The 21845-nt window shown below is 49.2% G+C and overlaps 7 protein-coding genes across 8 annotated transcripts; 4 read left to right on the plus strand and 3 right to left on the minus strand.

Moving 5' to 3' along the window:
- Nucleotides 1-168: 168 nt before the first annotated feature.
- LOC101753966 (rho GTPase-activating protein 3) lies at nt 169-2005 on the minus strand. 2 transcript variants are annotated; one of them, XM_004971334.3, is made up of 3 exons: nt 1090-2005; nt 787-1020; nt 169-595 (listed from the first exon to the last, which is right to left on the minus strand). In XM_004971334.3, the coding sequence occupies exons 1-3, from the start codon at nt 1528-1530 to the stop codon at nt 464-466; spliced, it is 807 nt and encodes a 268-aa protein (XP_004971391.1). In that variant the 5' UTR covers nt 1531-2005; the 3' UTR covers nt 169-463. The 2 variants fall into 2 exon arrangements, with proteins under 2 accessions (XP_004971391.1, XP_022682300.1); XM_022826565.1 differs by having other exon boundaries at nt 787-2005.
- A 275-nt stretch (nt 2006-2280) lies between these two features.
- Nucleotides 2281-5547, plus strand: LOC101755168 (probable aspartyl aminopeptidase). Its single transcript, XM_004971337.2, has 9 exons — nt 2281-2626; nt 2723-2858; nt 2964-3236; nt 3581-3725; nt 3846-4085; nt 4300-4432; nt 4522-4703; nt 5014-5126; nt 5269-5547. The coding sequence occupies exons 1-9, from the start codon at nt 2380-2382 to the stop codon at nt 5375-5377; spliced, it is 1578 nt and encodes a 525-aa protein (XP_004971394.1). The 5' UTR covers nt 2281-2379; the 3' UTR covers nt 5378-5547.
- A 216-nt stretch (nt 5548-5763) lies between these two features.
- On the minus strand, nt 5764-9086 carry LOC101754761 (proteinaceous RNase P 2). Its single transcript, XM_004971336.3, has 6 exons — nt 7977-9086; nt 7344-7445; nt 7077-7252; nt 6747-6867; nt 6488-6556; nt 5764-6417 (listed from the first exon to the last, which is right to left on the minus strand). Exons 1-6 carry the CDS (start codon nt 9033-9035, stop codon nt 6184-6186), a joined length of 1761 nt encoding a protein of 586 aa, XP_004971393.1. The 5' UTR covers nt 9036-9086; the 3' UTR covers nt 5764-6183.
- LOC101754362 lies at nt 8843-10905 on the minus strand. The gene is made up of 2 exons (XM_004971335.3): nt 10585-10905; nt 8843-10489 (listed from the first exon to the last, which is right to left on the minus strand). The coding sequence occupies exons 1-2, from the start codon at nt 10853-10855 to the stop codon at nt 9777-9779; spliced, it is 984 nt and encodes a 327-aa protein (XP_004971392.1). The 5' UTR covers nt 10856-10905; the 3' UTR covers nt 8843-9776.
- Nucleotides 10906-13666: 2761 nt separating this feature from the next.
- On the plus strand, nt 13667-14949 carry LOC101755857. Its single transcript, XM_004971339.2, has 2 exons — nt 13667-13977; nt 14073-14949. Exons 1-2 carry the CDS (start codon nt 13719-13721, stop codon nt 14795-14797), a joined length of 984 nt encoding a protein of 327 aa, XP_004971396.1. The 5' UTR covers nt 13667-13718; the 3' UTR covers nt 14798-14949.
- A 1092-nt stretch (nt 14950-16041) lies between these two features.
- On the plus strand, nt 16042-17386 carry LOC101756258. Its single transcript, XM_004971340.2, has 2 exons — nt 16042-16387; nt 16476-17386. The coding sequence occupies exons 1-2, from the start codon at nt 16108-16110 to the stop codon at nt 17195-17197; spliced, it is 1002 nt and encodes a 333-aa protein (XP_004971397.1). The 5' UTR covers nt 16042-16107; the 3' UTR covers nt 17198-17386.
- A 1931-nt stretch (nt 17387-19317) lies between these two features.
- On the plus strand, nt 19318-20766 carry LOC101756657. The gene is made up of 2 exons (XM_004971341.4): nt 19318-19673; nt 19784-20766. Exons 1-2 carry the CDS (start codon nt 19370-19372, stop codon nt 20515-20517), a joined length of 1038 nt encoding a protein of 345 aa, XP_004971398.1. The 5' UTR covers nt 19318-19369; the 3' UTR covers nt 20518-20766.
- The last annotated feature ends 1079 nt before the right edge of the window (nt 20767-21845 follow it).

Genomic DNA, 21845 nt, shown 5'->3' on the forward strand with positions numbered 1-21845 from the left:
TATGTACGTAGCGGCCCGTACTTGGTTGGGCCGGGATCCATCGATGATATTTGTTTGGGCTGAATCTGTTGGTCGAATTTGATTCACCTTCCCGTATATTGTCTTAGCATAGATAAAATTTAGTCGAAACTGGGAAGATATACAGAGATAATACATTGGATCATTAGATTAAACAGGAATGGTGTGACGATATCCATCGCACCAACACCTAGGGGTACGGTGGTCAGGCACGAGTCAGCTTGAATAATTCACACGCCAAGCAATACTAGCAGTAAGTACATGAATGAATGAAACAAGACATCTACTCCAATTGCCTAATTATATTAACCGAAGTCGTCCTATATCATCATCATCACACAACTGCATGCACGCACTTTGCTTAGCTACTAGTAGTAGTAGATTTCATTTCATTCCATTCCATTCAACGATAGATGATGCCATGTTGGGTGTTCTTGGATTGTCATCATGGAGCAGCCTTGGTAGATGAGCCAGCTGATGATGGTGATGGTTGCTGCTTGAGCGCCCTCTCGATGAGCATGTTGAGGAAGTTCATCACTTGCACCGCGTGCTTGAGCGCCGTCAGGGGATCCACGGCCTGAGAATTAACGCAAAAGCAATTATATATTGATGATCGTGCATGTTTAGGAAGACAATAATTATTAATACAGCAAGATCGATCATGAACTGAATTGCGATGGATGGATTCGGTGACGAGCTAGCTAGCACACGCAATTTAATGCAGCAGCTTAATAATGCTAATTAATTTCCTAATTAATAACACCGTACCTGCGTCATGTTTGGCGCGAAGACCATGGCGAGGTTGCGCGTGCCCATCTTGTTGGCCTTCTCCTCCCTCGCGACGTCGGCCATGAGGTGGACGGCCCAGTCCAGGAGGGCGCCCTTGGGCGGCGGCAGCAGCCTGGCGCAGAGGCGGGCGCAGTCGTCCTCCGTCTCGCACCGAGCCACCTCGTCCGCCGGCAGCGAGTCCAGCACCCCGCCGGGGAGCTCCCGGAACCACGCCTGCGATGGTGCGATGCATATATTTATATATATACATACATGTATACATATATGGAGATGGATACATACCTTGATGAGCCCTGCCAGGCAATGCACGTCGACGCCGTCCGGCACGACGCCGGAGTTGTTGAGCTGGTCCCTCGCGCGCTGCTCCTGGGCTCCGTCGGCGGTGATCCTGAAGATGCCCTCCGCGGCGAGGCCGCCCTGGTCGTAGAGGCGGCGCTGCAGGTGGAGGAGGATGGTGGGGACGCTGTTCCCCCTGCCGTCGTAGGAGCACTGCATCGACTCCGTCGACACGCCGAACACCGTCGCGCTCGCGCTCGGCGGCCGCCCCTCCACCTCGCGCTGCAGCTCCTCGGGAACGCCGCGGAACCCGTGGAACCGGTCGAACGTCACGTGCGCCACGTGACGGACGTCCGTCGGCCACCCGATCTCCATCGCCTGCTGCTGTTGGTTCTGCTCCCCGGCGGCGAGGGCCCCCTCGTCGTCGTCAACGGCGCCGCCCTGCATCCCGCGCGAGTCCACCACGACGCGCGAGAGAGACGGATCGATGGGAGCGAGCAGTTGGTTGAGACTTGATGGAGACCGAGTCGCAGCACGAAGCTAGGTAGGTTGTTGGGGATCCATGCCTCTCTGATCTGCTGCTCATACTACACTACTCATACGCGGTGGGGGAGACAGTTGCAGCGACGTGGGCGGCACCACTACGCCAACGCGTACTACATCATGCTGTGCCTTCTCTTCTAATACAAGATCTTCAATTATTTGTTCGTCCGGTCCATCTACCTAGTAGTGGCCCATTGTATATATAACAATTTTTTTTTAAAAAAAAGAAAGAACCAGCAATACCTTGCCTGTCGGATATCTTGCTTCTGGTTCAAGGTCGCCTGGTCGATCACCATTAGGATCCTATTAGGATCAAGGTCGCCTGGTCACCATTATACACTTATTCCAGAGTTTGAAGATCTGTGATGCTGCCAGCAGCCCGGAGATCTGTTTACCTATGTAGTTTCAGTTGCATTTGTAAGATGAACGATACTGTGTCAGCTTGTGCAATTACAGTCATCATGCTGTGGATTTGTCAACTCATTCATATATAACATCAATATCCAACTGTGTTATGTGCTCTGTGCAAGCTAAATTTGGGTTAGGAGATAAAATTTTAAACATCTCTCGAATGATTTTGCAGCCTATTTTCACTTACTTTTCAATGTTTTAATAATATTATTATGAACTCCATTTTGGTTGGGTGCTTGGGTTGGGCTGGGCTCGGCCCCGTGTACGGTGTGCCGCTCTCTCGTCTGTCATCTCCCTGTTGTGCCGCTGCCTCCCCGCCGGACTATAGCCAGCCAGCCGTCGATGGCTCTGCTCCGCCTCCACCTCCCGAGGCCTCCGCTGCCCGCCCGCCCTCACCCTTCTCCTCTCTCCTCCCCCTCCACCTCTTCGTGGTTGTGGCGCGCCCGCCTTCCCGCCGCCTCCTCACGCCTCCTCTGCTCCAGCCACCCGGCCTCGCCCCTCGACGCCTCCTCTTCCGCCGCCCCGCCCTCCATCGTTGCCGGCCTCCTCGACTACCTCAACGAGTCATGGACGCACTTCCACGCCACAGGTTCATGATTCACTTCCCTCTGCCCCACTCATCCTCATGCTCGCCCACTGTTCGACGATATTACTTGCTAACAGGGGTGCTGTGCCTGTGTTTCAGCTGAGGCCAAGCGGCAGCTGCTCGACGCGGGCTTCAAGCTGCTCAGCGAGAGTGATGACTGGGACCTGCAGCCCGGTGGCCGCTACTTCTTCACGCGCAACATGTCCTGCTTGGTCGCCTTTGCCATTGGGGAAAAGTCAGATTATACTCACCTCGCTCTCTTCTTACTCGCATATCCATGTGTGCGGTGCAATTGCCACTCCATATGAATGGATATGATTACCCACTAAACCCATTGCAGGTACAGGGTTGGGAACGGTTTCAATATAATTGCTGCCCACACTGATAGTCCTTGTCTCAAGCTCAAACCGAGGTCTGCAACCTTCAAATCTGGCCACCAAATGGTGAATGTGCAGACGTACGGGAGTGGGCTGTGGCATACATGGTTTGACAGAGATCTAACTTTGGCTGGGAGAGTCATCCTCAAGGCTGCAGACGGTTCCTTCAAGCATAAGCTTGTCAAGCTCACCAGACCATTGATACGTGTACCCACACTGGCCATACATCTTAACCGGTGATCTCTCATTCACATCTTTTTACTTGTCTATCTTGTAATCTCATAGTGATTAGCAATTATGATTTCAACTGTATGTATTGTTAAGCAATAGTCCATCTATCTCATCCTTCGCTGCAGCAGCCTCTTTCAAATCCATCGAGTTACTGCTTCATCTCCATGTCTACACTTTCCATTTTTCTACTGTTTGAAAACCGTATTGTCCGCATTCTTTCACTTTCTCTTTTACCATGCAGGGCCAGATCCACTGTTTAGGGCCTATCCGAACTGTATATGTTTTTTTAAAGAAAAATTTGGCTCTTCCCCCTTATGGCCTTATCTTAGTGAATTTCTTTTCATTTTAGCACAGTGAATTCTGATGGCTTCAAGCCTAACCTAGAGACCCATCTTGTTCCACTTCTTGCAACAAAGCATGAAGAAGCAACTATGAATTCTGATGACAAAAGTTCTAGCTCTACAAAAGTCGCCCACCATCCACTACTTTTGCAGGTACTTCTAAACCCCACTCCTTCGGTTTCGGGGCTTGTCCCCTTGACTGTACTAAATTTAGTTGGAAATTGCTGCATATGACTTGAAATCATATCTTCTTCTTATCTCTGTGCTCTGTAGATTCTCTCAGAGGAAATTGGTTGTGAATCAGATGAAATAATTGGTATGGAGTTGAACGTATGTGATACTCAGCCTAGCTGCCTTGGTGGGGGAAACAATGAGTTCATCTATTCTGGAAGACTGGATAATCTTGCTTCATGTTATTGTGCTCTCAGATCTCTCATGGACTCTTCCAAGGCGGCAGAACAATTGTCCAGTGAGAAGGCTATAAGGATGGTTGCTATGTTCGATAATGAGGAGGTACGCTATATACAAAAAAACACAAAAGTTCTGCCCTGCATGAGCTGTATCACAATAAATTTTACCCGGCTGGTGAAAACTATACCTTTGCATTTCTAGATTCCTAATCCTCATTAGGATCCTGTTTAAGATGGGATGCTTAAACTGGCCTTAAGAAAGAAATAGATTAATTGGAACTAATCTGATATTCATGTTTGTTCCCTGCACTACTCAGGTGGGTTCAGATTCAATGCAAGGGGCAGGTGCACCAACCATGTTCCAGGCTATGAGACGAATCATCGATTCCTTGATGCATCAGTCAATGGGAGAGGGAGCTCTGGAACGTGCAATACATTCTTCGTTCCTTGGTAAGACTTGATCATATAGGGATCATCAGATGTATCCAGTGAGGTGGGATGGAATAGTTGCTCTAAATGACTTCTACTGTTCCTTTCAGTTTCAGCAGACATGGCTCATGCCCTGCACCCGAACTATCCAGACAAGCATGAAGAGTGCCATAGACCAGAACTACAGAAGGGACTTGTCATCAAGCACAATGCTAACCAACGTTATGCCACAAGTGCTGTTACAGCTTTTCTCTTCAAAGAAATAGCGAGGATTCATAACCTTCCAGTTCAGGTGCTTTTCAGTTTTCTGCACTACGGTTTTACTGGTAGCCTGCTTTACTGCAAGGACATAGTGATGTATTTGAAAACACGTGGATGAGCTATTGAGCTCTGCAATGGCCTAAAAACACAGGCTAATGATGTTCTGATTTTGGTATTATAATCTTTTGCTAGTACTACTGAGAGAAAGTTGAATTATAAAACGTAAAAGTTGTTCACTTTAATTTCTTGTCTTAGTCAAAATCTCTCTCGTTACTTCATTTATGTTTGGATTGCATTAGATGGGTTTTATGAACTATACAATCGATTTAAATACCATACAGGAATTTGTTGTAAGGAATGATATGGGATGTGGCTCCACCATTGGACCCATACTTGCTTCTGGTGTTGGCATACGGACTGTTGACTGTGGCATTCCTCAGCTTTCAATGCACAGGTATTAATCAGCTCATTCAATATTCGTTACTGGAAGTATGTTTTTTAATTCGACAAATGTCTCTCGCGAATTGCTGTTTTTTCTTTTTTAAACTTTGCATCACTGAATACTATACGTCTATACTACTTTGCGTTGGTTGCAGCATACGAGAAATGTGCGGCAAAGAAGATGTAGACACAACATACAGACACTTCAAAGCTTTCTTCGAGATGTTCTCCGATATCGACAGGAAGTTGAATGTAGATTTTTAGGCCTAAATCTTTGTCAGTGTTCGATGTTTGAATAATTAATGGAAATCCAAATTATGGCTATCTAGTATAGCATCAATTTCATATACACCAACATCCCGTCTGGCTGTACTGTTCAAGAGATGACCTTGAGTTGAGAAAACAGTTTCGATCCTTCCAAGCGATTTATATCCTGCTGCATATCGTGAGCTCCTTTTCTTTCTTTGGAAAAAAAAGAAGCATTTTCTTACAACTGTTATGGTTTCTCAAATAAAAAGTTGTTGACGCTCATAAGTTGACAACTGCAATCCTATAACCTAACAATTCCAATCATAATTGTCCACAATAGGGAAACACATGAAATGAATATATCTCCATATTGCTTCATTTGACAAAAGCAGCAGATCACATTAGCTAGTAAAACATTATGATGATATTATTAGCTAGTGTTTCATAATTTGTCAACAATATCACCTTGAAAGGTTATCACGGATCCAGAATGAAATACACCTTTCATAAACTGGGGAAAAGAAACAATGGTACACCCAGTTGAGTTTTTCACTGAAAATCATGGAACCAATGAAATTCTTAGTGACACTGCCAGTATAGTTTTCTTTGCCAAAGATTTTCATTAGAGTTCTAACCTAACTGGTGCACAACTGTAAGCAAGGGTAATGATCGTTGTCCTATATTTGGGATGGCCAGAACATTGCACCCCATTTCTTCAACTGCCTGTGGAATACACAACCAAGCAGATTGCAGAAACACAGTATGCTTCAGTTGCTCACGGATGACCACTCCCACCATAGATGCGACGGCTGGACAGGAGATCAATCTCTATCCTTCCTTTTACCAGTTATTGACTCAGCCTTGTCTTCTTGTAGACTCTGTTGCACCCCGTTAGATTCCTCGTTTGGAGGCACTTCCTGGACAACTCCATTAGTTGTAGGAACTTCGTCAGGTTCTTTGCAGGTCCCTGTCCTGCCAATACAAAGCCAAATCCTGACTCTCTCATCCCCAGACTTCTCTTCCAACGGAACATGCCAAGATCCCACCTCTGACTCCTGTAAAAAAGGTTGCATGAGCAACAGAAGATACGGAGCTGTAGAAAATAATCAAAACCTGGTTACTTACTTGAATCTCTGAAGAATAAGGGGGTGGCATCACAAGCACCGCTTTTCCTTTATTGAAGGTATACTTTACCTGCACAATAGCAACAAGTTTAAAAATTAGCAATTAATAAGAGAAGAGAAGATCCTATATGTGAAAAAGGTTAAAAAAAGGATTAAAGCCCTACAAACTAGTTACATTTAGTTAAAACTGGTATTATAATCATCTACGGCAAGGCTTCTGTGTTAATAAATCACACATGGAGAATGAAAATTGAGCTCACCCGGTGGCGGTGCTTCCACTTTGGGAAAAAGGATGATCCTAGAAGCTCGAATATGTGATCTCTCATTTCATCATTGGTCACAAGCAAACAATTTAGTTTGATTGCTGCATATAGCCAGTACCTGCCAGGAGCGAAACATAACAATGAAGAAAAGCGAAAATTCAACATATTATGTAATCATAAATATTAGTGGTCTGTGCACAATTACAGCATAAAGAGGAAACACCTCCCAGTTTACAAAAAGGTGGCCACAAGGTATTTCCATTGTCTTTGAGAACTGAACTTAAATAGTAATTGCAGGGATACTGAAGGCTAGAAACTGAGCATTACCAGTCATCATTTGACCCACTTGGTGTAGTGTACAATGCTCCGTTTGCTCTCCAAGTTTCAATCAAATGTCTATTAGACGAATTTTCCATAAGCTTGGCAATTCGTTTATTATGCAAAATGACGAGTGGCCATTTGCCATGATATCTACCCCGTAGCTCTGTTATAACGGCGTCCAGCTGCTCTATATTAAGCATGTAAAATTGAACAAAAATCAGCATGTATCGCATAGCAACATGTCAAAAATTCGGCGTAAAGTGATGCACAGACCTGAGTCAAGCTGAAACCACCCTCCGCAAAATTTTGTTGATACAGTGCAATATTTGCACCATCGACTATAGCTTCATATTCTTTATTTTCTTCCAACCACTCCTGCATAAATCATATTACTCAATATGTGTTCACAGATGGGTATTGTGTCAAACATAGGGACCCAAATAATAAATAAAGTTATTTCTTTAAGCTAGCTTTCTAGTCATGTGAATGCAATGCATCTGTTATTATAACAGAATTCTAAATGACAGATGCATTTTAGTATTACACAGGCATGACAAGCAAATCTTAGGTGCCTAAGGATGCCCCAGAATGTGACAGCATATATCAGCTCATTTTCTCTCAAGGATGTGTGGATCAATGTGCCCTATAACACTACATATCCAAAGTGACAGCATATTACTATCAGTAGGTATTCTGAAAAGTGGCAGGACATATTATCTCCGTATCAATTTCCCAGGTTAATTCTTCGCGATTTAGCAAATGAATGCTTGACTGCGCTTTCCAGCATAGTAACTACAAACGCAGCAATCGGGGAGGGAGAGAGAGAGAGAGAGAGAGAGAGAGAGAGAGAGAGAGAGAGAGAGAGAGAGAGAGAGAGAGAGAGAGAGAGAGAGAGAGGATATGCACCTGAAACTGGCTGAAATTCGCTTTGGTCTCCCTCTCAAGTGCCAAAGCAGCAACAGCATCAGCAAACCTCTGGGTCTCCTCCATGTCAATGTCAACACAAGCGAGCTGGCATTTACACCCCGCACACTGACAATCAGCCCCAGCTCTCACCCGCTGCACCGTCCAAGGACCAGTGCCAAGCCATCCAAGCCGATGGCACCCACCACCATTCAACACAATGGCGTCCTTGACCTGAGCAGCATCCCACTCAGCCTTACCGGCCACCCCCGCATTGTCACTGCTGAACCAACCCTCCACGACTTGCGCAGTCTCCTCGGTGACGCAGTCCACTGTTTGCCTCAGTTTATGCATATACTCATACACCTTGTCCGCGTCCCCGGCTGTGGAGCTGATATCCAGGAGCGCGGCCAGCTCGGGCTCCTCAGGCGACACACCGGAGGCCGCCATGTGGGCCTCGACCGCGTAGGCCTTGGAGGCGTCCCCGGCACGGCGGAACGCCGCGAGGACCGGGCTGTAGGAGCGGAGGCGCGGTGCGAGGCCGTGCTTCTCCCTCATGGTGGCCACAAGCTCGAAGGCCTCGTCGGCGGCTGAGGCGGGATTATCGGCGTCGGGGGCGGCGGTGACGCGGGCGAGGGAGGTTATGGTGGCCTCGGATGGCGGCGCCCCGGCCTGGAGCATGTGGGCGAAGACGCGGCGCGCGGCGGCGGCAGCGCTGGGGAAGGAGGAGCGGTCGGCGGTGGCGAGGAGATGGAGGAGCTGGTTGTACTGGTGGGCGGCGAGGCGGGCAGGGGCGTCGGGGTCTGAGACGGCGTCGTCGAACGCGGCGATGGCGGCAGCGGCGTCCCCGCGGCGGGTGCAATCGGTGAGGGTGCGGGAGAGGTCGGGGTTGGAGCCCTTGGAGCCGCGCCGCGGGCGGCGTCGCGTGGTGGTTGCCATTGCCGTGTGCGTGGCGCGGCGGCGGCCGCGGTTGGAGCAGGGAGCAAGAAGAAGAGCCCTAAGCGCGAGCGGGGGAGTTTGGGGCCATAAGCGCCCACAGGCCCACAAGCTGATTGAGCCCATGGTGCACTAGCGCTATCATTCCCATGGCGGACGAAGAACCCCAAGGAGTTGGTTGGTTGGTGCTATTAATCCCACATCGCCAGTTCATGAAGACGAGGCTCTGCTTATAACAAAGGGCACCGGCACACGCAGGCATGCCACAGGATGAAGTGAGCGGGCCTAACAAGCCCTGGAAAGTCCCCGGGCCCTTTGCGCAGCGATGCGCCCACGGAGACGTGGACGGCCCACGAGCTGGCTCTCCCCGGCCTCGGTTGGGGGGCTGAGACCTGTGTGGAGCCCAATTATTCAGGGAGCCGGCTCTGGGTCAAATGGCCGAACCTATCACAGTTATTCACTTTGGTCCGCCGGACTAACAGAACGGGGCTTACACTCCTGTGGCACACTTTTTTTATTCTTCTTTTTTTCTTTTGGGGTATACAGATACGTGGTGTGCTTGCAAGTGAACAACAACATACTGCACGCTAGTTGCTTCGGGGTGGATCGGATTCACGGCGAAATGCAAGGTTCAGGTGGATTGCTTGCCGAAAGCAATGGCTGATGCAATTACATTTTCCAAAGACGTCAATATATCCTTTTTTTTTTCAACTCAACATCCATTACTGTCATGTTGCTCACAAATTTATTCATGCATGTCGTAATAAAATCTTGGCCAACTGATCTGATCAGTATAGTATCTCTGGTGTTATGCTACTCGATCGCCGTAGTTGGACTTGGCCGACGGCGGAATTCGATGGGTGGTACTTAGTAGGCCTTGGCGGTGACCATGGAGATGCCGGCGAACCTGGCGACCGCACAGTCGGTGGCGAAGATGTCTGAGGACACGTACTTGGGCGCCCCGCCCATGATGGGCATGTTGGCGCTCACGCTCAGCTGGTTCACGTAGTCGGAGCGGTACGTCTGCCCGAGCACGCCATGGACGTTGTCGGTGAGGTCGTAGAACTTGAAGCCCAGGTCGAGATGCGCGAGGCTGTCGTCGTCGGTTACGCCGTAGTTGTGGACGCGCGAGTCCTCCTCCGTGATGGGCACCACGCTGGCGATGATGTCCAGCACCCCCGCCAGCTGCACCCGCACGCCGTTGGCCGCGGTGGTCCTCGTCACCGACAGCCCCGGCACGGCGGCCGACACCCACCGCGCGCCGGCCTCGGCGGGGATGCTCACCGCCTCGTCGTCCAGGGCAAGCTCCAGGCGGTCGACGTCGTTGCTCCACTTGGCGGTCTTGGCGGCGCCCATGTAGAGGCGGTGGTCGGCGAAGCGGATGCCGAGGGCCTGGATCCAGGTGAAGTCGCGGCTCATGGCGGGGTTGCGCTTGCCGATGAAGTGGGCGTTGATGTGGAGGTTGGGGTCGGAGAGGATGCAGAAATCCTGGTCCTTCTTGCCGTGGAAGTAGAAGTTGTTGCCGTCGGCGCCGGTGAAGCGAGGGTCGCCGCAGGAGACGCCGGGGTAGAAGTCGCACACTACATATATAATGTTTTGGATTGATAAATTCATACTTATTAACGATAATTATTAGTGAAGAACAAGCGCAAAGCATGCAAGCTCATCAGCTTACTGCAGAAGGTCTTGCATCCTGGGCAGAGGACGATGCACTGGTTGGGGCATCGCTTGTTGCACTTGGCGCTGCAGCTGGGCTTGTTGGTCTTGTCGTCTTTGCAGGCCAGCTGCTGGTCCCTCTTGTACTTGCCCGGGGTCATGATGTGGTAGTTGGACGGCAGCGGCGGCGGCGGCGGATCAGTCTGCTGCGCCGCGACGGAGGCGGCGGCGGCGCACACGGCCACAAGGGCAGCCACCACAACCAAGCTAGTAGTCCGGCGGCCGGCCATCTTCTTAATTAGATCGTCGTGTGCTGTTGTGCACTGGGTTGGGTAGTCCGATGGCCGGGTGGTGAGGAGATGGCGATATGGGCATGGGAATTTATAGCTAGGGCGGAAAGGATGGGATCGAGAGCTCGGCGTCGATCGTGGCGAAGCGACCACCTCGTGCTCTGCCAGTGCATGCCCAGATCTCCACGCGTGGTGCGCGCGGCGTCGCGGCGAAGCGACCGCCTCGTGCCGTGCGTGCCCAGCCCAGATGCTCGGCCGCCGTACGTGGTGGTGAAGGCAGCCGGTGGCCTCCGGCGGCAGGCGCGCCGCCCCTTTGGCTTCAGGTACGAGCTCGAGATCTAGCGTGCATCTGAATGCAGCAGCTAGCTTTCTGTGCGTGCCACGCCACAGAATTAACACTTCATTTTATCAGCAGTACCGTATCATCAATTAATTACTTCTCCAGGAGACTACTAAAAGAGATAACAGTATCCTACTAACTAATATTTACGCTCCCTCACCTGCACACATGATGGGAAACTAGAGTTTCTAAATTGGTTTCAAAACATCAACATGCCACAAGACCTATTAGATTCATGTCCCATGTCTGGTTCATATTAAAACAAACATCCCCAATGCAAAGTTTTCCAGGTTTGAAAATTGCTTCCATGATTTCCTCCTAATTGCCCAGCATGGTTCGACAGTACCAGTGCAAACATACAGATGCGGCTAAGAGTGTTGTGGCCAAATTCAAGAACCTGAAGAGAGTACTGAAAGCTTGGCAAGGGAATCCGTCCAACCTCTCACACACTAATCAGCAACACCAAAATGCTCATCTCTTCTCTTGATCGCATTGAGGAAATGAGGGATCTCACTCTACAAAATGGAATTTTAAGTGAGCACCTAGCATTCCTTATGAAGCAGCAAAAATGTATATTGGAAACATAGAGAAACGGTGAAGTGGGTAGAGTTTGGGGATGAAATACTTCCTTCTTTCAGACTCATGCCACCATCAAACACAGAAGAAAGACTATCACCTCTGTAGAAGAGCTGAACTTCTGTGAGGACCATACACAAGAGAGATTAGGTACCTCTGACCTTCACAATATTTGACTTTGATCTTGAACCTCTTTATTTTAACAGCAAAACGAGGACTTGAGCATGCTAGAAGCTCCGTTCACCAAAGAGGAAGTAGATGCAGTTGTTAAGGATCTACCTTCCAACAATTCACCTTGTCCTGATGGTTTTAGTGGTGATTTCCTAAAGAAATATTGGCACATCATCAGTGAGGGCTTTTAAAAACTATGTGAGTCCTTTCACCAAGGCATCGTATGTGTGCAGAGCATCAATACTTCACATATCACCCTTGATGCAAAAAAAAAAAAAAACTCCTGTGACAATATCAGACTATAGGTCCATCTCTCTGCTAAACTCAAGCATCAAACTGATTACCAAATTATTGGCAAGTAGACTATAGAAAGTCGTCCTCTCGTTGGTTCATCAAAACCAATATGGCTTTATAAAATCCAGAACCATACAAGATTGCTTGATTTTGAATACCTTCTTATATATCACAAGTCAAAACGGAGTTCATCATATTTTATTTTTGAGAGAACGGGAGGGGCAAGCCTCTACTGATTATATTTAGAGGTGAAAAGAAAGCAAAGGTTCAAAGTACAAGTAACATAAAAATAAAGCAACGCCTAAGCCTAAGAAACCAGAGAAAATTACAAGGTCTGCAACCAAGAATTCATGGCAGGCATAGAAACAGGACGAGCTCTGAGCAGAACTAAGGAAAATTCAGACATGAATTTCCTTTTGCACAAATCAACCGAAGGATCAATATTGTTAAACATCTGGTCATTCCTTGTTGTCCAAATACTCCAAGTTAATTATCTCTGTGAAGAAGGGGACTGCAAGCTTGTCTTTTATGAGTCTGAAGATTTGAAGAAGAGGTCTGGTAGTTATTACTGACACCCCAATCGAAGCCCAACATGCTTTGGCAAAGTTATAGCGGATAAAGAGATGTGCCACTGTCTCCATTTTATGTAAGATGCATAAATCACATGTGCAGGAGTCAAAGTCCATGTTTCTGTCTCAGGAGATATCTTGTGCTTAGACGGTATTTGAGCAGAAGCCAAAAGAAGACCTTGTGTTTCATCTGGCATTTAGACATCCACATCCAATGGTACGCCGGATGAACATTTCTCTGGCCAATTATAGCCTTGTATGCTTTAGATGTTGAGAAAGAAACATTACCCCAATTATAGGACCAATGATCTATCCCTTCCACTAAAGGAGCTCATCATACTGAAGTTAGATTGTGAAAAAACTTTTGACAAAATAGAGCACCAAGTCACTTGAGGTACTTCCTTTGTACTTCTTAATGGCACAACAAGAAAAGTGTTTCATTGTAGGAGAGGGGTAAGGCCAAGGGACGCCCCTCCTCTCTACTCTTTATTTTAGCTGCTAATTACTTCTGCAGTCCATCATCAATCAAGCAAAAGTGCAATTCCAACAAATCTCCTTTCCCCTTTCCTGCTTTTCTTGTTGTAAGGGAATCTCATTTCACAGCTTTCAAGACAAAGAATCGCCTGCAGCTTAAGGGAATTATTATATATAATTATTATTATATATAAGTAGTCAACTTAATTGCTTTCGACGACGTAGGACGCGGACACGAATCCAGTTGAATTTTAAAGTGTTCCTGACCTGAACACGCCGGCGGCACGACGTGCCAACTTCACCGGCGATGTACGCCGGCCGCGCGCCGGATCGAGGCTTTCCTATAAATTGGCACGTCCCCTGATCTGATTCCTCACCGCAAAACACACACTGCACCCAGCCATATCAGTTCTCAAAGCTCCAGTAGCAGTAGCCACCAATGGCCCCTGCATGGGTGGTTGCCGCCCTGGTCGGCCTGTGCGCCGCCGCCGCCTCCGTCGCGGCGCAGCAGACTGATCCGCCGCCGCGGCGGCCGCTGCCGTCCAACTACCACATCATGACCCCGGGCAGGTACAAGAGGGACCAGCAGCTGGCCTGCAACGACGACAAGACCAACAAGCCCAGCTGCAGCGCCAAGTGCAACAAGCGATGCCCCAACCAGTGCATCGTCCTCTGCCCAGGATGCAAGACCTACTGCAGTAAGCTGATGAGCTTGCATGCTTTGCGCTTGTTCTTGACTAATAATTATCGTTAATAAGTATCAATTTATCAATCCAAAACATTATATATGTAGTGTGCGACTTCTACCCCGGCGTCTCCTGCGGTGACCCTCGCTTCACCGGCGGCGACGGCAACAACTTCTACTTCCACGGCAAGAAGGACCAGGATTTCTGCATCCTCTCCGACGCCGGCCTCCACATCAACGCCCACTTCATCGGCAAGCGCAACCCCTCCATGAGCCGCGACTTCACATGGATCCAGGCCCTCGGCATCCGCTTCGCCGACCACCGCCTCTACATGGGCGCCGCCAAGACCGCCAAGTGGAGCAACGACGTCGACCGCCTCGAGCTGGCCTTCGACGGCGCACCCATCGACATCCCTACCGAGATAGGCGCCGTGTGGCAGTCCACCGCCGTGCCTGGGCTCACCGTCGCCAGGACCGCCACCACCAACGGCGTCAGGGTGCATCTCAAGGGTGCGTTCGACATCATGGCCAACGTGGTGCCCATCAGCGAGGAGGACTCTCGCGTCCACAACTACGGCGTGACGGAGGACGACAGCCTCGCGCACTTCGACCTCGGCTTCAAGTTCCTCGACCTCACCGACGACGTGCACGGAGTCCTCGGCCATACCTACCGCTCCGACTACGTCAACCAGCTGAACGTGAGCTCCAAGATGCCCGTCATGGGCGGGGCTCCCAAGTACCTGTCCTCGGACATCTTCGCCACTGACTGCGCTGTGGCAAGGTTCGGCGCCCGCCGCGCCGGCATCTCCATGGTCACTGCTAGGGCCTACTGAAGTTGCCAATAATCGTTTGGCTATGCATGCAATGCAGTAATAAATTTGATTATTACCACGAACAACCTTGGTGTTGATCGTCATTATGATGGAATTCAATGTTAATCCGTTGCTTACTGCAATTAAGCACTTGTGGGAAAACTCCATAACCATTCAGCATCTTGCGCGGTTGTGTGTTCTGGGCATCTATTTGGTTGGCAACTAATTTTACTACGCACATTGCTTACCGAGATATGGAAACCTTTGTTTTGCAACCCATTGGTGGCAAATAAAAACAACCACTTGGACAAAATGAGGGGTTATAGGAGGTGGCATCTCTGCCCGGGAGATCGAAAGCGCAGTTCACGAGGGAGGGAGGGGTGAGATGGATAAATATCTCTTTAACAATCCACTTCTGGCTAAAATTTAACTAGCTAAAAAAATAGTTACTAAAGTTTAGGCAGCTAAATTTTAGATGAGTGGATCCAAACAAGACTTGAGTAACGTAGCAAGCGATGTTACATATTGCACAAGGATATAATGGATGGGATTAATGATGTTTTTGCCATCAGTTCCTTTTTTTTTCTTTGTGCAATTGTGTTTAAGGTTCGGGTGCAGCGCTAGTGAATTTTATCCGTATTTTGGTATTTCACTTAGTTTTTGCTAGTCCTTTTCTTGGTGATTTAAAAATAAAATAAAAGTGTGTTTGCAAACAACTAAAGCACAGAGTTTTGTTGGGCCCAGTTTGCGCGGATGACATCGCGTACATTCAGCCACGTGAGTCAACAGGCCCAGATCGTGGTCGATGAAATGTCCATCCAGTCCATATCGACATCCGGCCCATATAATGTATAGAAGGAACAAAAGGGCAGGTGGATGGGCGGCGGGGTTGACCGGCCGACTGGCGCATGTCACGGCCGGCGGCAACGGAAGTGGCCACCGCCCATCGCCCATGTCGTTGAGCTGCTGACGATCTGGAGTGCGTACGTTGACCTGAGCAAGACGACGACGAGCGTGGGATCGCCTGAATGTTCCGGGCCAGAACAGGAGGGTCGTCGATCGATGCAGCGAGCAACATGGAGCAGGTGGTGCCTGCAACATCTATACGCCACTGCTATTTCTTCTTTACAGCTGCTGTGTCACTTTGTCCCCTCGTACGCGACTTCCCATGCAAGCCGCTTGACCTCCACTTCAGGTGGTTACCTCAAGTCAACTGCTCCATAAGAATCCCTTCCGATCCTTTCATCCCTGGGTCTTCAGCCACAGCCACCGCAAAGCTTAGCTTCGCTTCACCACCTCTCGCCGGCCGGCCAACTATAGGTAAGTAAGTGATGATGGCGGCGAGGCGCGGCGGCATGGCTCTTCTTGTTGTGGTGCTGGCGGCGGCGCTGCTTGCCGGCGTGGCGTCGGCGGCGGGGATACCGCCGAAGGGAGGGCGGAAGCCCCCACCCAACTCCAGGTTCGTGATGCTGGCCCCCAAGACGTTCGGGCACAAGCGCAACTACCAGGTGTCCTGCTCTGACGAGGGCGGCCCGGCCTGCTACGTCGGGTGCCCAAAGGAATGCCCAAACAAGTGCCTCGTCTTCTGCGCATACTGCCTCAGCTTCTGCAGTACGTGGCTTGCATTTTCTTCTTCAGTTCTCTTCTCTTATATACTATTCTATATATCATGACGACATCACTGATCGATTCACTGCAGTGTGCGACATCTTCCCCGGCACCTCCTGCGGCGACCCTCGCTTCACCGGCGGCGACGGCAACACCTTCTACTTCCACGGCAAGAAGGACGACAACTTCTGCATCGTCTCCGACTCCGACCTCCACATCAACGCCCACTTCATCGGCAACCACAACCCGGACCTGAAGCGCGACTTCACGTGGGTGCAGGCCCTGGGCGTCACCTTCGGCGCCGGCCACCGCCTCTACGTCGGCGCCCGGAGGGACGCCGAGTGGGACGAGGACGAGGACCACATCCAGATCACCTTCGACGCCGAGCCCGTCGATATCGACGCCGTCAAGAACGCGCGCTGGGTGTCCAAGGCCCTGCCCGGGCTCTCCGTCACGCGCATGGACACCGTCAACACCGTCATGGTGGAGCTCGCCGGTGTGTTCAGCATCTCGGCCAACGCCGTGCCCATCACCGACAGGGACAACCGGATCCACAAGTACGGCAAGACGGAGGGCGACAGCTTGGTGCACCTGGACCTGGGCTTCCAGTTCCACAACCTCACCAAGGACGTCGACGGCGTGCTCGGCCAGACCTACCGCCCTGGCTACGTGACCAAGGTGGACATCAAGGCCAAGATGCCCATCATGGGCGGCGCGCCGAAGTACCTGTCGTCGACTCTCTTCTCCACGGACTGCGCCGTCTCCCGGTTCCACCGCAGCGCCGGTGCCGCCGGCACAACATTCGCCTCTTAAATCTTAAATATAAAATTATAATACTACATGCGTGTGCCAGGAAATAATAACCAACAAATTAAATATCGATCCATCGCCATTGTCTTGCATTGTGTAGGGGACGTACGTATAAACATGCATCATGCATGCTTGTGACAAGTGATCATACTACATGCGTCTCATAACATGGAAGAAATAAGTTTTTGGCCATCCCTGCATCTGAATTTTGAGCCATTAATTAGACATGTATCCAACGGCTCGGACTAAATGTAACCACGAAAAGTATATATCGCACTATTTGATTATTCTTTTTTGCAAAAAAAATTTCAAATTTAACTGATTCATGAAAGGAAGTGATGACGACAATAATCAGTGTGCAAATAATTTTTTAAAAAATCTTGTACATATCTCTATGGTATCGGCCAGTACATATGTGAACAAATCATGATATATATGGCAATAATCCAGGAAATCAGGATACCATTTTTACATACACAAACTACTCCCTCCGTTCCAAATTGTAGATCGTCTCCCTCCATTCCAAATTGCAGGTCGTTTTGACTTTTCTAGCTTCATAGATCTGGTTATAATGCGATGATGTGCCATTCTTAGCAGCAGTATGGCACACAAAGTAATATAATGATCAGCATCTATCTTAAAATCCTGTCCACGTACAGCTGGAATTGAACTGAGTCGCCACTCTTTTTTCTGCTCAATCACGCTTCCACATGCACACAAACAAAAGCTAAGGTAAGGTAAGCTAGATAGTAGGTACTCCAACATTCAAGCATGGATCTCTGTTTAGGTCAACTGACGTCGCTTCATTTGGGGGTCTAGTCAACAATAATACTATATAATACGATGGCATGCATGCTCACCACAATTTGGCGACGAGAGGTACGTGTTAAACTTTTCTCCGCCATATCCGGCGACCTCCAATAATCTTGTTGAACTTTCTTTTTTACTGTGGTAAAAATTTTTACTTACTCTTCAACTGAAAATGTTCAACTAGTAGAAAAAAATACTCTACAAAGAGAAAAAATCTATGAAGAGAAAAATATTCCAATATATAATAGGGAAAAAATAAATTAGGAGTCCACAACGTACGCGTACGCGCCAAATAACATCCTACTAGATGTAGAGTTTAGGTTGGGAATTAGAGGTCGTCTGACCAGTGAGGCAGTGATGGTGGTGAGCGATAAGCAAGATGTTGTGTGGTAGAGGACAATGGTAGGGACATCATATTTTGCGTGGATTAGCAAGGGAGAGGACGATGACAATAGCACTATCAGATTTGATCACGGGGGCGATGAAGGTGGAGATATCCAAGGGTGTGGATCCATGATTGGTGTGGAAGAACCATAGGGCCGGGAGGGGAAGTGGATGCAGCACGGATGGTGGAGGAGCCATTACCAACAAGGATGAAGCATCGAAGGTGGAAGTGGAGTGTGAAGGTAATAAGGCCGTAAGGGGCGGTGATAGCAACATGTACTCTCTCTGGTTCAAAGTATAAATCGTTTTAATAAATAAAATAGATGTAGGTATGTTCTCTCTAGTAGTAAATAAAAAAAATTCTCGTTCCATCCATCATTTTAGGATTCCTGATGGTCAGATTTTTTCAGAGCTGACCATCAATATGAATTATTTCAAAACGTTGATAGATTTAGGGTATTTTCATTATATTTTATTAACATTATTGGAATATGCATTTTTATGAAAAAAAAGGTTGGTGAAAGTTTCATCGTGTATTAGAATGTGACGGTGTTCCATATGACACATATTTTGAACATAGGAGTGTCGGGAGTAGGAGATAGGGTTTGGTTTCTTAGAAAGGGAAAATCGATCGCAGCCGTCAATTAAGGATCCAACCGGTTGGACATGTGATAGGTTTTTTTGACAGACAGCTAAACTGACGACCCTTAGAGTTTACTCCAGTTTTGCAGTACTTGTGACTTTGTCCCCCTGTACGCGACTTCCCAAGTAAGGCATCATTCACGGCCGGGCTAGTTAGTTAATTGGCCTCAGTAGCTAGATTCACTTGGTTGTAAGCTACTCCTAGCTAGTAGCTGCTCACAGTGAGTGAGAGACAGCAAGTCAAGAAGCCTAGTCGCATATGCCCTCCTCCCATAAGAACCCCGGCAAACCACAGCCAGACGCCGGCAGCCAGTGATCAGGAACAAAGCTAGTAGAACCATGCTGGCGAGGCGCGCGGGCATGGCTCAGCAGCTGTGCCTGGCGGCGGCGGTGGCGCTGGCGCTGGCGCTTGCGCTGTCGTGCGGCGTGGCCTCGGCGGCGGTGCCTCCGGCTCCGCTTCCGAAGCCGCCGGTGAAAGGCCGCGGCAAGTTGGTGACCCTGACTACCAAGAACTTTGGGCACAAGCGCAACTACCAGGTGACGTGCGTGGACAAGGACAACCCGGGCGGCTGCTACGTCGGCTGCCCTAAGCGATGCCCCAACCAGTGCATCGTCTTCTGTGCCAACTGCCTCAGCTTCTGCGGTATGTGTGTGTCTGTCTCTCTGTCTGTATACACAGCTAGCGTCGGCAATGCAATGCAATTCCATTCCATCTGATGGTGGTCTAATTCATGCCTTAAATTAATTATTTAGAGTGCGACATCTTCCCGGGCACTTCCTGCGGCGACCCTCGCTTCACCGGCGGCGACGGCAACACCTTCTACTTCCACGGCAAGAAGGACGACAACTTCTGCATCGTCACCGACTCCGACCTCCACATCAACGCCCATTTCATCGGCAACCACAACCCCGACCTGAAGCGCGACTTCACGTGGGTGCAGGCCCTGGGCGTCACCTTCGGCGCCGGCCACCGCCTCTACGTCGGCGCCCGCAGGGTCGTCGAATGGGACGAGGACGAGGACCACATCCAGATCACCTTGGACGGCGAGCCCGTCGACATCGACGCCGTCAGGAACGCCCGCTGGGAGTCCAACAAGCAGGCCCTGCCCGGCCTGTCGGTCACTCGCATGAAGGACGTGAACACCGTGGCCGTGGAGCTCGACGGCGTGTTCAGGATCTCGGCCAACGCCGTGCCCATCACCGAGGAGGACGACCGGATCCACAAGTACGGCAAGACGGGGCGCGACAGCCTGGTGCACCTGGACCTGGGCTTCCAGTTCCACAACCTCACGAGGGACGTGGACGGCGTGCTGGGGCAGACCTACCGCCCTGGCTACGTGACCAAGCTGGACATCAGGAAGAAGATGCCCATCATGGGCGGCGCACCAAAGTACCGGTCGTCGGGTCTCTTCACCACGGACTGCGCCGTCTCCAGGTTCCGCCGCGGCGGCGTTGCCGGCGGTGGGGTCACCACATTCGCCTCTTAAATCTTTGCATGCATGGCGGATTATTGTCCGTTGATCTGATCCGTGCCATGCATGAAATGAAATAATTAAGTCAACAAAATCTATATATGTCGACCCCGTGTGTATTATATGTGAGGAACAAGCAGGAAGAAAAGAAATAAGCAGCAGGAAGAAGAAGCTCAACTGGTTGAGAAATGTGTTAATTCATTTTGATAAAAAGAACTGTGATACTCGTTTACCTATTTCATTATTGTACGCATATTTAATGAATATAATTGTGTTGTGTACCCATCCGTCCCAAATTACTATTCGTTTTAGCTTTTGAAAATACATACATTTTGATATGCATCTAGATATATAATATGAAGTTAAAACGAGTAGTAATTTGAGATGGAGTTTTTTTAAAAGTAGTAATTTGAGATACATTAATGACGTACTAGCTCTCTATCCAGTAGCCAAGAGGCAGGCAGGCATGTGTTGTGACGCCGACGCGTCCCCCGGGTTGACTATATATAGCTGTTTATTTTGCTTGCCCGTTAAGTCATGATCACGTACGGTGGTTCATGTGCCCGGGAACAAGATCAAAGAGAGAGATCGATCGATATTTGTGCCTTTGCCACCGGAACAGGAGCAGCCGTCGGGCTAGCGCTAGGATTTCTTGTACGTTTTATTCCATTTTGAAGTTATCTCAACCATTGGTTCAAGCACCGGTGCATGAGAACTGATGAGCTTATGACCTGCTTTCGCTGGGCTCCGAGTCATCCTCTACGTGGAGGGGATAGCTCAACACGGTCTCATCCTGGCAGTTTACATCACTCAAGGGATGAGCAATTTCACCTTGCACTTGCTCCATTATCTCCCAATCATCTCCATGCACATGTTCCGGCAGGAAACTGAACATGCCATTTTTTCATGTCCCTAGCTAGTTTGTCCACATATATATCTTCCATGTTGTTTTGCTAAGAATCTCAGCATTTCTGGCCTGAGCACTAGCTTTTGCATTTTCTCTGCTGGACAAATTATCTTCCAAGTTCCAATTGTGGGTCCAACTAGTACAAGACAGCTAACTGTTCTTGCTTCCTGCTCAAGGATGGGAGCAACTAGTAGCCAGATAAAAGAAATTAAGCCTGTTTGCACATCTGTACTCGACCTCTCATGGACTGACTACTAGCTAGCCCGTTTCAGACATATATAGGGCCTGTTTGGTAGGGCTTATTGGACGGCTTCTCGAGCGGCTTCTGGAGAAGCCGTACCAAACGCCCTTCCAAAAAACGGCTTCTCTCGCGAAGCACCCGTGAAGCCGTTTTCCAATTTGTACTGGGGAGGAGAAGCCCAAAAAACCAGCTCCC

This window comes from Setaria italica, chromosome V, assembly GCF_000263155.2.
Source record: "Setaria italica strain Yugu1 chromosome V, Setaria_italica_v2.0, whole genome shotgun sequence".
NCBI classification, from domain to species: Eukaryota; Viridiplantae; Streptophyta; class Magnoliopsida; order Poales; family Poaceae; genus Setaria; species Setaria italica.

Bases quoted from the DNA above. Each gene is read 5' to 3' on its own strand.
- LOC101753966 (XM_022826565.1), bottom strand. From the start codon at position 1,530: ATGCAGGGCGGCGCCGTTGACGACGACGAGGGGGCCCTCGCCGCCGGG. The intron at 596-786 runs GTACGGTGTTAT...GTTAATTCTCAG, and splicing joins TCGCGCCAAACATGACGCAG to GCCGTGGATCCCCTGACGGC.
- LOC101755168 (XM_004971337.2), top strand. From the start codon at position 2,380: ATGGCTCTGCTCCGCCTCCACCTCCCGAGGCCTCCGCTGCCCGCCCGC. The intron at 3,726-3,845 runs GTACTTCTAAAC...TGTGCTCTGTAG, and splicing joins ACCATCCACTACTTTTGCAG to ATTCTCTCAGAGGAAATTGG. The intron at 4,704-5,013 runs GTGCTTTTCAGT...AATACCATACAG, and splicing joins TTCATAACCTTCCAGTTCAG to GAATTTGTTGTAAGGAATGA.
- LOC101754761 (XM_004971336.3), bottom strand. From the start codon at position 9,035: ATGGGCTCAATCAGCTTGTGGGCCTGTGGGCGCTTATGGCCCCAAACT. The intron at 7,253-7,343 runs GTCTGTGCATCA...AATATAGAGCAG, and splicing joins GTGGTTTCAGCTTGACTCAG to CTGGACGCCGTTATAACAGA. The intron at 6,418-6,487 runs GTAAGTAACCAG...CCTTTTTTACAG, and splicing joins CTTATTCTTCAGAGATTCAA to GAGTCAGAGGTGGGATCTTG.
- LOC101754362 (XM_004971335.3), bottom strand. From the start codon at position 10,855: ATGGCCGGCCGCCGGACTACTAGCTTGGTTGTGGTGGCTGCCCTTGTG. The intron at 10,490-10,584 runs GTAAGCTGATGA...TTATATATGTAG, and splicing joins AGGATGCAAGACCTTCTGCA to TGTGCGACTTCTACCCCGGC.
- LOC101755857 (XM_004971339.2), top strand. From the start codon at position 13,719: ATGGCCCCTGCATGGGTGGTTGCCGCCCTGGTCGGCCTGTGCGCCGCC. The intron at 13,978-14,072 runs GTAAGCTGATGA...TTATATATGTAG, and splicing joins AGGATGCAAGACCTACTGCA to TGTGCGACTTCTACCCCGGC.
- LOC101756258 (XM_004971340.2), top strand. From the start codon at position 16,108: ATGATGGCGGCGAGGCGCGGCGGCATGGCTCTTCTTGTTGTGGTGCTG. The intron at 16,388-16,475 runs GTACGTGGCTTG...GATTCACTGCAG, and splicing joins ATACTGCCTCAGCTTCTGCA to TGTGCGACATCTTCCCCGGC.
- LOC101756657 (XM_004971341.4), top strand. From the start codon at position 19,370: ATGCTGGCGAGGCGCGCGGGCATGGCTCAGCAGCTGTGCCTGGCGGCG. The intron at 19,674-19,783 runs GTATGTGTGTGT...TTAATTATTTAG, and splicing joins CAACTGCCTCAGCTTCTGCG to AGTGCGACATCTTCCCGGGC.